At 39.1% G+C, this 12,500-nt stretch overlaps 1 protein-coding gene across 3 annotated transcripts in view; it reads left to right on the forward strand.

Moving 5' to 3' along the window:
• LOC138013342 (uncharacterized) overlaps positions 1 to 12,500 on the forward strand; it is a 172,537-nt gene that overhangs the window by 31,877 nt on the left and 128,160 nt on the right. For 2 of the 3 annotated variants that reach the window (XM_068860388.1, XM_068860389.1), the window contains exons 6-7: positions 895 to 976; positions 1,650 to 1,715. In XM_068860388.1, the coding sequence (XP_068716489.1) occupies positions 895 to 976; positions 1,650 to 1,715 (148 nt within the window). Of the gene's footprint in view, positions 1 to 894; positions 977 to 1,649; positions 1,716 to 4,914; positions 8,518 to 12,500 lie in introns of those variants that run through there. The other variant, XM_068860390.1, reaches the window with a different exon arrangement.

Genomic DNA, 12,500 nt, shown 5'->3' on the forward strand with positions numbered 1-12,500 from the left:
TTAACTTGGACTGCTTTCAGTTGCTAAGATTTTTTAGCTCTAGAATTTGTTAAAGGAATGCCCCTCGTTAGTCCACAACATTTTGACCACTGTGATGACGAATATCGTTGTCGATAAGAGTACAGGCAACGCTGAACCACTTTTGATTTGTTTTTTAACACAATATTCAACGCCAAAGAAAGTTTTTATTTCAGAGCGTTACCAAAATCATGACACAAAGAAAGAACAAGCGTTGTCTATAACGTTATCGCAATATGATTGGTTTATTTCCCAAAATGGGCGTTCCTGATTGGCTATTACATTGCGTGACAAATTGACACGAGCATGGCGCGTACAGCGTTGTCTAGACTCTTATCGACAATGGCAAATTAGCAAATTAGCCAATCAAATTGCGAGATCAGAAGCAATTGTGGTAAAAAATGTTTTTGACAATGCTCCTGTACTGAGGAGTCCAGGTGGTCCCCAAATTCCAGATCCCAGCCCAAGGATCCTGGATTACAAGTCGTGGATTCTTGATTCTAAACTAGGGGGTTCCACAGAAATTGATCCTTGATTCCATACAATGTATTCCGGATTCCACGCTCAAGATTCCGGATTCCAAAGCTTCACGTTTGCTGCATTCTGGATTCTGGATTCCTTCACATCGGGCGACTGTTTAAGTAACCAGCCCTAACTACTTAATCGCTTATATAGGGAAAATATATGTTTACAGACATTGCTTTTGTTATTCAAATGTGCCAACCACAGGAACAAAATACCCTTTTGTTTCAACAACCAATGAAGCTCTGGTTGGTGCATTAATAACAATAGGTGACGTCAACGATATATCTTCCCCATTTTCACCGTGTACCACGATTATGTCTCAAATAAATTCAATACTATTATTTTCCTTAGAAATGAAATTCCTGACGATGACATGGGCGCCAATGAGGAATTAACAATACTTGGTGAGGCCATCGAGAAAGATGATTTAAAGGTGAGTTAATGACGACGATTATGTAATTTAAACATTTAATAGCACTTTTAATTAGAACTCCTCTGAAACTGGTGGACGTTCCAAGCGTGCTACATTTAAGTCTGCCACACATGCCTCTGCTGTCGCTCGAAGACAAATAGGCAAAATTATCAAGAATCTTATTACTTCATATTTTTAAAGCCGGGAATGTAAACATTCTTCATCTCAGTATGGGACGACTGACTTGGAATGAAATATGAAAACAAATGGCGCATTTTTTCAAATTTGGATACGGTGTAAAAAAAGCTCGCAAAATATTTTCTATTCATGGTTCATCGTGAAAAAAAAATAACTCTTCAATTTTGCTTGTCAGAAACTTTGTTCATGTTGACTAATCAAGCAAATATCTGCGTTCAACCCAGTTCTGAAAAAAAAAAGTATAGTGTAGAATAATCCAGGATTATTCTACACTGTCAGATCAAACAGCTGTAAAAACTGCGTTTTCTAACCATAGCGGTTCAGAAGTACTGATCCATGACAAATGGTGATTTTTGCGAATAACATGTTATGTCAATAACATCTTGTTTTTCTTTTTTGTTTTGCTTTGTTTGTTTTTTTGTTGTTGATGTTTTTTTCTCATCACCTTGACAATAACATATTGTTGAACGATGCATTACCTTCTCATATTCTCTAGATTATCAAGGACATATACACAGATGACATGGGGTTCAAATATCAAGAGTTTGTGCGAGATTTGCAGGTACCCTTCAAGCAGGCAATCTTTCACTCGGCTATCTCTTGATCATTAAAGCTGTTGATCAGACTATTTGAGGGTCTTTACCATGTTTTTCATTTCATTGGTCAAAAATAACAACAACAACAACAACAACAACAACAAATACAGCCATTAAATTCCCAATTGCAGGTCACCAAGTTGACCATCTTTGATTTCCCTAAGAACAATGATCTCAGCCGGTAATTTTGGTTTCATGATCAGTTGCAGCTGAACCAACAGCGCAGGGATGATGCGTAGTACCACTGTCATCTCAAACAAAACAGAAGCCTCATCACACCCTTTGAATGGGGACCTTAAAATCCCGGAATGACGCCATCAAAAACATCAGACACAATTACAAGTTCACGTTGTTTATCTTTTTGTCATTTGAAAGATTTCGCACCGAGTTTGCCTGAAACGGCAAAAAGGAAGCTGCTGCTTATCATAACATCATAAAGGTTCTCTCATCCGAACTCGTCTCTCCCTTTTAAGAATTTGATAAATGTTTGTAGTTATAGCCAACAGGAAAAACTTGAACTTGCTTAAAACGCAAATTTCGGCAGGCCGTTTGCTGTAAACGCATAGTGAAAATTTATCTGACATCCTATTTCGATCGATTTAGGTTATATATTGATATGGCCAGAAATGGCTCAAGATGAACGCGGATTTCAATAAGCGTCACCATAGGCAGCCCAAGTTCACGTCACTAGAGAGAGTGTAATAATTAATTACTACTGTATGGGAAATAAAATACCGTCGATAATGAAGCCTAAAAAACGCTCAATTTAAGGTTCATTCAATAAAATGAATAAAAATGACTCACCTCTGGTGTATTCCCTTGCCTTTTGGAGCTTATTTTACCGTTTTGGCAATTCCGTGTTTTCACTGTTCTGAGACGAAGTCAAGGCTGCGCACTAAGGTTTCGACTGTAGTCAGCTCAGAGGCGGTTTCCGCCTCGATTTTTTCCCGCAAAAATAAAGCCCCATCATTTGCGAACCTCGGTGAATGTTTCGTCGTCCAAAATCCCCACGCACTTGGCTGGAAATCAGCATTTTCTGCTTCCGATTCCACGATAGCTGATGAATTTAGCAGCTGCTGTCCACAGCGGCACTCGTAACCATGGAGCTGTTCGAGAAGCCGCTGTGGGGATGGGGTAAGTGTTGTACATGAAATGACTGTACCTCATCGGGTGGAGTTAATTTGACCTCGGACCCAAGCTCCGTATCCACTTGGGTTATCAGCAGCTGTTAAATTCATCAGCTATCGTGGAATCGGAAGCAGAAAATGCTCATTTCCAGCCAAGTGCGTGGGGATTTTTGGCGACGAAGCATTCACCGAGGTTCGCAAATGATGGGGCTTTAGCTTTGCGTGAAAAAAAAAAAATCGCGGCTGGGATAGATTTTCGAGGCGCAAACCGCCTCTGAGCTGACTACGGTCGAAATCTTAGTGTGCAGCCTTGACTTCGTCTTAGAACAGTGAAAACACGGAATTCCCAAAACGGTAAAATAAGCTCTAAAAGGCACAAGAATACACCAGAGGTGAGTCATTTTTATTTATTTTATTGAATGAACGTTAAATTGAACGTTCTTTAGGCTTCATTATCGACGGTATTTTATTTCCCATACAAAGTCTTATAACGCGTTTAAATTCTCAACGGCTGGCTGTAATCTTCCCACTAGTAATTAATTATTACACCCTCTCTCGTGACGCGAACTTGGGCTGCCTATGGCGTCACCGGAGAAGTGCCCCCTTGCTCTTCTCCCGAACTGCAACATCACTCGTGTCTCGGAATACAAACACTTAACGTTATTAAGGACGTTCTCGCGAAAATTTGTCAACATCGATTTTTTTCTGAAACTTTTACCACTGTAAGATGATGAGTTAATTATGTCAGAAATGTAAAAAAAATGGGGGGTCACCGACTTCGTTTTGGAGAGAACATGCCGGGAAAAACACCCAAAATGTGACAAAATCGGGCTTCGTTAGCGAATAAGGCTAGTGTCTGTAAACCCAAATATATTGCAATTAAATCTTTGAAGTGAAATCTTCTCTGCCAAATATTGTTTAAGTGGACTTATTAAGTGAATTTAGTCAACTGGTGAGGTTCCTTAAAGATCAAGTTCGCATTTAACGACCACAGTTTCACGCGCCTTGCAGCCGCAAGATGGCAGGATTTGATGTCGCGTGAGCAGAAATGGTGAAATTTATTTAACTTCCCACATTGATTTTTTGTTCATTTTTGGACAACGTGGAGATAATTGTAAATAAAATCCGTTTCTGGAAAGAAAAATTGGGGTCACCGAACGTCCAAGACCGTTAAATCCAGGCAAAGCTATAGCAATGGCCTTTTGCCCTACCAGATCTCATTTTATTACTTAGCGTGCGCAGTAAGGAAGCGCAGAAACAATTGTCGCGAACGTCCTCAAGTGTCCTCCAAATACTGCTCCTCAATCAAAAATAAACAGCTGCATTTACCCTAAGCAAAAAAATTAACGCTAACTTTTCCCATGCATTACCTTCTGGTTTGAGATAGTTAGCAAATGCTTAAAATGAAAAGGAATCTTCGTGTTGGATGTGACTTATTGAGCTCTAACTCAATTATCCAGAAACTGAACTGATAGGAACGGTGTCGATTGAACTCGTCATGAGAAAAAAAAAAAAAAAGAAAACACTGCAAAAAAACCGATTTTCGCAGAACGTGAGATTTGCTTCCCTCACGACTTAGATTTGCAGAGAACTGAGAGGAAATGAAAAAAACTCCAAGTGATTATTAATGGGACTACGTCAGTTGGGACACATGCGCAATAGGGAAGGACTAACCGCGCTAATGGACATCACGATTCTATGAAAACAATCCTTCGAAAGCAAAATAGTAAACAACTATCGCCACAAAAACCTTCTTCTGTATAATTACATAACGCTGACTGCAAGTGAAAAAATACGATTATGAACGCGATTAAAGCAACTTAAAAAAAAGGTAATCGAAGAATTCGAAAGAATTGGAAAAAACCAAGGCATTTTCAAAAGCTCTCATCAACTCGCGCAGGCATATGCATGACAGATGAAATAGTGACTTTAAATGCTGCTATTAGGCCGCTTTCTCATTGCCGTCGCCGTCGTAGAAACTACAGCCCTTAATTGCTTGATAAGCACTTCTAATATTTTCCCTTTCTTTCCCGAACAGGAGACAGAAGACCTCAGAGTGAGCCACTTACGACCATCGCCCCATCCAAGCACCTTTTCAGTGGAAATTCCTCTACACCAGACACATTCCACACCGAAAACTCGTTTTTCTGGCATTCGGCGTCATCGCCGGCGGTTTTCCATCTCTTACGAATCACTGGTTTGGATTGTGTTTCTGGCGTTCACTACGCTGTGTATAGTTGATCACTTCGTCCTAAAAGGTGACGTGGTACTTGAAAGAGGAGGAAAGAATCCCAGGCTTATCTGGGGCACAAACATCGGTGAAACAGCAACTAACATAGTATGGGCTGTCACAGCACGCCTTCTTATAACCTCTCAGAATCTGATGTTTTACACGATGCTTTGGTGTTTCCCAAACTCCCTCAGCGAGATTGCTCCACGATGGATCACGATAAAAGGGATTCGCGATGTTCATTTTCGAATTCATAGATTTGCCGGCATCTTTCTCATCGCCATTCCCTCCCTAGCCCACGTCCTTGTGATCTTTGTTCCACCTCTCGTTGACGGCACGGCACTGAAATACTACCCGCCAAGCACGTTCAATTACAGTACTTATCCAGACCACTTAAACTGGTCAACTTTCTGGGATCCTGCTGCAGTGCATGGCTGGACATTTAACGATCACAATGGAGTTCATCTAACTGCAGATGAGATTTACCGTTTCGTACTCATGATTGTGCTTTTCTGTATCTTCTTTCCCTTGAGTAGATCACACTATGTCAACCAAAGAAGCTATTCACTGGCAATGGCCTTACACGTGTTTGCTGGTATCTGGTATGCTATTGACAATATTCGAAAGATCACTCATGGTCTGGCACACGTAGTTAATCTGCCATTGCTACTGATTTGGTGCTTGGACCGAGTCCTTTCTATCTGGGTTTACAGACGTCAACATGCTCAAATAGTGCGAAAGGAAGTCATCGGTAACAACGAGTACGTCGTTGTGTACATAAAACTGGACAAAAAAGTGACGCACGCTGTTGGTGATGTGTATTATACTCATCACTTTATGAGAGAAAGCTTAGGAGTCGTTCCACAGCGATCACATCCCTTCACGACCTTTTTCAATCTATCGCAAGACACCACATGGGACATCGGTCTGGTGATATCCATAATGCAGGATGAAGAACAATTGTTCCTTCCTTGGACAAGTTGGCTGGCCGAAGACGACAGATCCTCCGCCTTACACACATGGGGTCCTTATCGTTCGTCTGTAAGCCAACTGTATGATGAGCTTACTGAAGAGGCAGAACGCGGAGAGAAATCACCTGCCCATTACGTGCTATTCGCAACAGGATCTGGATGCGGATATCTTCTAGATGTCTTAAGCTGCCTGGCCAACGGAACTCGACCATTTTTTCCACGAGAAAGCCAAAAGGACAACAAAAGAAGCAAAGTTGAAATGTTCTACTCCGTTCGATGCCAAGCGTTTTTCCGATTCTTTAGTGAGCCAGTCGAGGAACGTTTGAGAAAAATAAAAGCCAAGGGAAACGTTGACATTTCCTTCAAGTTTTACGTCACAAATCCAGACGAGCAGCCGTTGCCTAACGATACGAGAGACACCCAGATACAGCTCATACATGGCAGGATAAACTTCGAGAAAGCTCTAAGGTCCGCCAGCAAAACTTCCAAGTGCTATTTTGTAGGAAGACCAGCAATCGCCCAACAAGTAGAGGAAATATGCATCAAAAAAGGGATCGAGTTAATTAAAGATTACACAAATGGACAAGGAGACCAACAAGATCGTCGTGTCTTGATTAGTTACCTTAAGATAAGCTTTTGGGTTATATTTTTCATTGCTGCTCTTTGTGTTGTGGTTGGTCTCTTGATCGATGTTAGAGCAATTAAGAATAACCTGTGATCACACAGTTTCCCAATTTGAAACACGAGCGAATTCTTGTAAACTAGAGCTGTGTCCAATTTTGTGAATCAAAAATATTTTTAAGTCTGTAGCTAATCGAAGGCTCAACCGCCCTTAGCGGGGACTGCTTTTATTGTTACTGAAATTTAATGATTAGCTCATTAGATTGGCACCCTGAGGACCAAGCTCTTCAAAGCCCGATTAAGTTAATCCTGGATTACAGGAAACCTTCGTTGCAGTTTACTTCGTTGTTTAAAAAAAAAGTCCTCAAAATTTTTAGGCTTCAATTTTGACGTAGACATTTGTTTTTCTTAGCCTAAAATTACAGGTTTGTACTTAATCGTGGCTTAGTGTTGATTGGCTTTCGAGGAACAAGGCCCGGGAATCGAGATGCAAGCTCAAGTTTGATTACCACACGAAGTGTCCTTTACGTCTAAACGCCACTTTTGTACTTACGACAGCGCAACCGATTAGGGCTCGTGTTTTATTTTTTTTTAGTTAAGGGTTATCTTATCTGTTTATGTTTACTTTGAGAAGTAAAGTTAGAGCGACACTGGAAACAATTACAAGTGATGTGGAAGTTAAAAAAAAGGGTAAGGGGACACTTCGTGATATCATACAGAACGCGCATCGCTTTGGTCTGCATTTCTGGACGTAATTTGTTGATTTCTTAGGTTCCGTAATTGTTTTAGGCATTTAACATTGGTTATAATTTTACTACATTCATTGATAATATCTCCAAAGGCAGTAGTGACAAATAACTGGCTGTTAGGCTTGCACAAGGATAGTGGAGGGCCATTTCGTCCATTGGCTTCTCCTAGAAATACTACGAGTAATAATTGACACTAGAACTGCCCCAGATGTTAATTATAGTTGTACGCAGAATGCAATGTATCCAGCTGAGGACAGCGATGGACGCGTTTTCTGCAATTTAATGTTTTGGTTAGTTAGTTTGTTTGTTTTTAACCTTACGTTAAACGCCTGACTGTCACAGCGACCCAGTAACTCAAACCATCAATCAGATGCTGTCGTCACCAAGACTAATGTCACGTGGTAACCTCCTTGTCGACAGGGTTCCCTCGCGGTCTCGAGCTGGTTTTCGCCAATTTACCTCAATTATCTGCAGCCAAGAGCTTTTTTTTTCCTTAAAGCAAAGTAGCTCTTCCCAAAATTCCATTCACTTCTATGAATATCGTTGAAAAATATTTTCAATCAGTTGCAACGTATCTCGTAGCGAACTGGAAGTAAAGCGAATTAGGTCACGTTTGAACAAATATCAAATATTTCTTTTGGAGCAGACACCCTAGGAATAATCTCATTTGTCATCTTATCGAGTCAGTACAAGCCCAAAATACGGTTTAAGGAACAAGGAACGTAATTCACTGGCCAAGCTACAGAACGCGTTTTATTTATGTACGGTTGGCAAACCACGACTTCAAAGTCAGCAACAACCTGCGAATATCGTGAATATAGTTGTATTAATTATATTTTAGCGACTGCTAATTTAAAGGGACAAGGGCTCTTGTTAGATTTATTGATACGTAAGGGCATGTTTATTAGTTTATTAATTAATGGTGACTAATTCATCGGAATTTTAAATCCACGGTAGTCTTTTGGCTTGACACTATATTGGTAATACTCAGCAATACTCAATGACAGTTATAATAATGTACTGAATTGGTTAAGTGTAAAAGAATTTAAAAAAATAGAGAAAAGATGTTGGTTTAAGAGTTAGCGTCTTCTTGATATTTGTCTCATAATACCCCGTGCTGTACGCCTTGGGGAGTTAGGTTGGCGTTGTGGCCATCCGCGTCCGCGTTCCACCTCTGCAATCATATGTTGGTTGAGTTTCAGTCCATCTCAGCCTTCCTTGAGGGATTTTCTCCGTGTATTCCAGTTTTCCTCTGTCGTCAAAATCGATGCCGGACCCCAGCTAAATAAATATCGCTATCGAGGGCGACAAGTTAATCAGTACACACTGTCAAATGCTTTTCCTCGTGAAATAAAGCTGCTGCTTAGTATCTTCCCAACTCGTCCTCAAATTTATAAATAGTAAGATACGTGCCAGGGAAGACGTACATTTTCATTCCATTTATTGAATTCGTGAAGGTCAGGAAAGACACATTTTCAACCCACGCTACGTGAAACAATGCATGAGTTTAGAAGGTTCAGCAAACGAAAACGAAGAAGCATTTTCACAAGTTTTTATTTTTGTTATTTTTATTTCCAATATCACCACACTTTGTTTTACTGCTGGCCGGTCAGGGTTCTCAAGGGATCGACGGGCAACACTCCCGTTCAATATTCGGATTTTTGGGGAATTAACGTGACTCCAGATATAGCACGCTGTTTTGGAAGAACTGTATACCATCATTACTGTAAGAAAGTCTTTAAAGAAAATCTGACGGTCACACAATATGCGTATAGGGAGGGCTGCAGCTGCACAGACTCCTTGATTGAAATACAGTATAATTACTTAATTAAGGGCACTTGATGATAAGGATTGTAACTATGTTGGGCTTTTTGCAATGGATTTTTCGAAAGCCTTTGATAATGTAAAACGCTCGTTAGTTGGGGAAAAGCTAAAGGCTCTTCATCTCAATCCTTATCTTGTTAACTGGTACTTAAGCTTTCTAATGGATAGGAAACAAAGACTGATATTTAAGGGTGTTATCTATAAATGGCATAATGTGAACAAAGGAACAACCCAGGGTAGTGTCAGTGAGCCCCATCTTTTTAATTTGTTTATTAACGATTTGGCCATTAGGGATAATGACCTTACCAGCATAGTTAAATATGCTGACGACACCACCTTGCTAGTCAAAGTATGTAAAAATGAAATAGATCTTTCTCAAGAGGTAGTCATCAGTTTTTCAGTTGGACCCAAGACAATGCCATGGCATGTAACCCTAAAAAATGTAATGAACTAATACTTTGTAAGAAGGTTACTCATGATATAGAACCTATGAACAATATAACGCAAGTTTCTTGTTTAAAAGTATTAGGGGTTACTTTACAAAGTAATCATAGATTTAATAAGCATGTTAAGATTAAGCTGCAGGAGGCCACAAGTGTAATGTAATGTAATGTAATGTGATGAAAATCTTTATTTAGACACGGAGAATCGTCAGTTAAGTTAATAATTAACTTAGTCTTAATGTGATAGGATGTTTACGCAAAGAGGGATACCAACAACTAGATGTAGATTGCGTTTTTGGATCAATTGTTTTACCTAAACTAACGTACGGTCTACCCATATACGCCTCCTCAATACCTGAATTAACAACGGTCCAGAATTTTCTAAAGCGCTGCTTTAAACGCAAATATATTTCGTACCAAATTGACATATATAGCGTATTAGAAGAAGATCTCCAATATGCCCGGTAGCCCTCTGTACCCTTCCGTCACCAAAATGAAAGAAAGCTCAGCGCGCCTCCGAGTTCCTAGTAGTCAACTCCCTAGGGTTAATACCCAGCGTCTTAAAAATAGTTTTTTTAACAGGTTTTTTAAATATAGAGTAGCTGTTTAATGTAATGTCTATTTTATGTAATGTCGATAGCCTTGTAATTCTAATTAATTCTTTCTGCTATTTTAATGTAAGTGTTCTTGTTTTAGCATGTATTTTTGCATAAAAAATAATAGACCTATTATCATTATTATTATTATTATTATTATTATTATTATTATTATTATTATTATTATTAGTAGTAGTAGTAGTAGTAGTAGTAGTAGTAGTAGTATTTGACTATAAAAAATTGCGATAAAACATTTCTTAAAATCATTTTAAGATTAAAATATTGCTAAAAGATTTTGTAAAAAGCGACGACGTTTCGACGTTAGCTAAAGGTCATTATCAAGTCAAAATATTTGAGTGAGTTTAGGTTTATAAATACCAAAAAAAAAAAACAATAGCTGATTAAAAGCTGCAACATGAGTAAATAATAAAAATTAAAGAAAATATTAAACAAAAAGTTTCGCACGTATGGAGTCCGTCTGGGTATTTAAATTAGGCTTTAGATTCTTGATGAAGAGCATTTCAAATACTAGACAGTCAAATTTGCTCTGGCACTTTCTTAAAACTGTGAATTGGTCTTCTTTCAAAAGGTTGTTGTTACCGTGAGCTTCTAAGAAATGTCTACCGATTGCCGAATTTTTGTGCTCAGGAATGCGTTGATGAAGGTGTCGGGCTGTGTACCCGACATAATCTGCGTCGCACAGATCACATGAAAAATGATGAACAACACACTGCTTATTCACAATTGACGGCTTCGTTTCTTTGGCTTTGAGATCTTGCCCCAATTTCTTACTCACGAAAACTGGCTGCAAAGTAGGGCCAATCTTATGGCTAAGATCGCGTAACTGCTTACGAACCGCATTAGCGGCCACTTGACCTTTAAATGGAAGACTAATTCTTACTATTCTACTATCGTCATTGTTACTTTCTGCTGTGTTCACTAAAGCATTTTGAAAAAGAAAATTGTTAATGGCAGAATCAATAAGACTTATTGGATAGTCAAGAAAGTGCCAGAGCAAATTTCACTGTCTAGTATTTGAAATGCTCTTCATCAAGAATCTAAAGCCTAATTTAAATACCCAGACGGACTCCATACGTGCGAAACTTTTTGTTTAATATTTTCTTTAATTTTTATTATTTACGCATGTTACAGCTTTTAATCAACTATTGTTTTTTTTTTAGTATTTATAGACCTAAACTCACTCAAATATTTTGACTTGATAATGACGTTTAGCTAACGTCGAAACGTCGTCGCTTTTTAGCAAATCTTTTAGCAATTTTTTAATCTTAAAATGATTTAAAGAAATGTTTTATCGCAATTTTTTATAGTCAAAGTATTAAGTATTATTATTATTATTATTATTATTATTATTATTATTGTTGTTGTTGTTACATTTTTTGCCGATTCTCACTTTCAAATATCTCGGTCGCCGCCATCTTCAACAACTGTGACGTGTTACGGTCGCCCTATTTTTTGAACACAAAGAGCTTTTTTCGAGGAACCGTGACACGTCACAATTATTCAAGATAACCGGCAGCCGGTCAAGGTTTTGCAATAGAGGAAATCCGGCATCCTCAATGACTGAAACTCGGTTCTATCCCCAATCACGAATTCACCCGAGGATGATGATCCTAAATTGAGATAGGTACTTATACCAATCCCTAGATTAAATGCCCTTTATAAATATTGTTTGACAGCACTAATCAAAAACATCTATGAGCAGGCGGAGTAGAAATCCAGTTACCCCACCATATGACGGCGAGTCCAGAAATTAAATCCAGGCCACACTGATGGGTCCTTGGTGAATCAGCTGCCTCTCACCTCTGCACCAATCCTGCTCTCCGGGACCTTTAGATTCAAGTATGAGGATGACAACGAGAAAGAGATTTAACAGGCTGCTTTTAGCAAAAATACTTAGAAAATTTATAAGCCGGACGATTAATCTTATTCTTTGTTAGCAGCACAGGTTCTTTATCGTAACTGATCTTCCTGATCGAAAAATGCCACAACTGCTACCGTGTTGGTGAATTGTTTTGACACAACGACATTTTTGCAAAACTTCGTACTAAAATGACGACGATATCACGTTTTTCCCGCCAAAATGAATCTGGTTTGCGCGCGCTCACTGTTGTTCTCTGAGAAAATCTCGTACTCCTAGTCGTTCTCGTCCTGGGTCCGATTGCTCGAAGC

The sequence above is a fragment of the Montipora foliosa genome, chromosome 8, assembly GCF_036669935.1.
Source record: "Montipora foliosa isolate CH-2021 chromosome 8, ASM3666993v2, whole genome shotgun sequence".
Classification (NCBI taxonomy): domain Eukaryota; kingdom Metazoa; phylum Cnidaria; class Anthozoa; order Scleractinia; family Acroporidae; genus Montipora; species Montipora foliosa.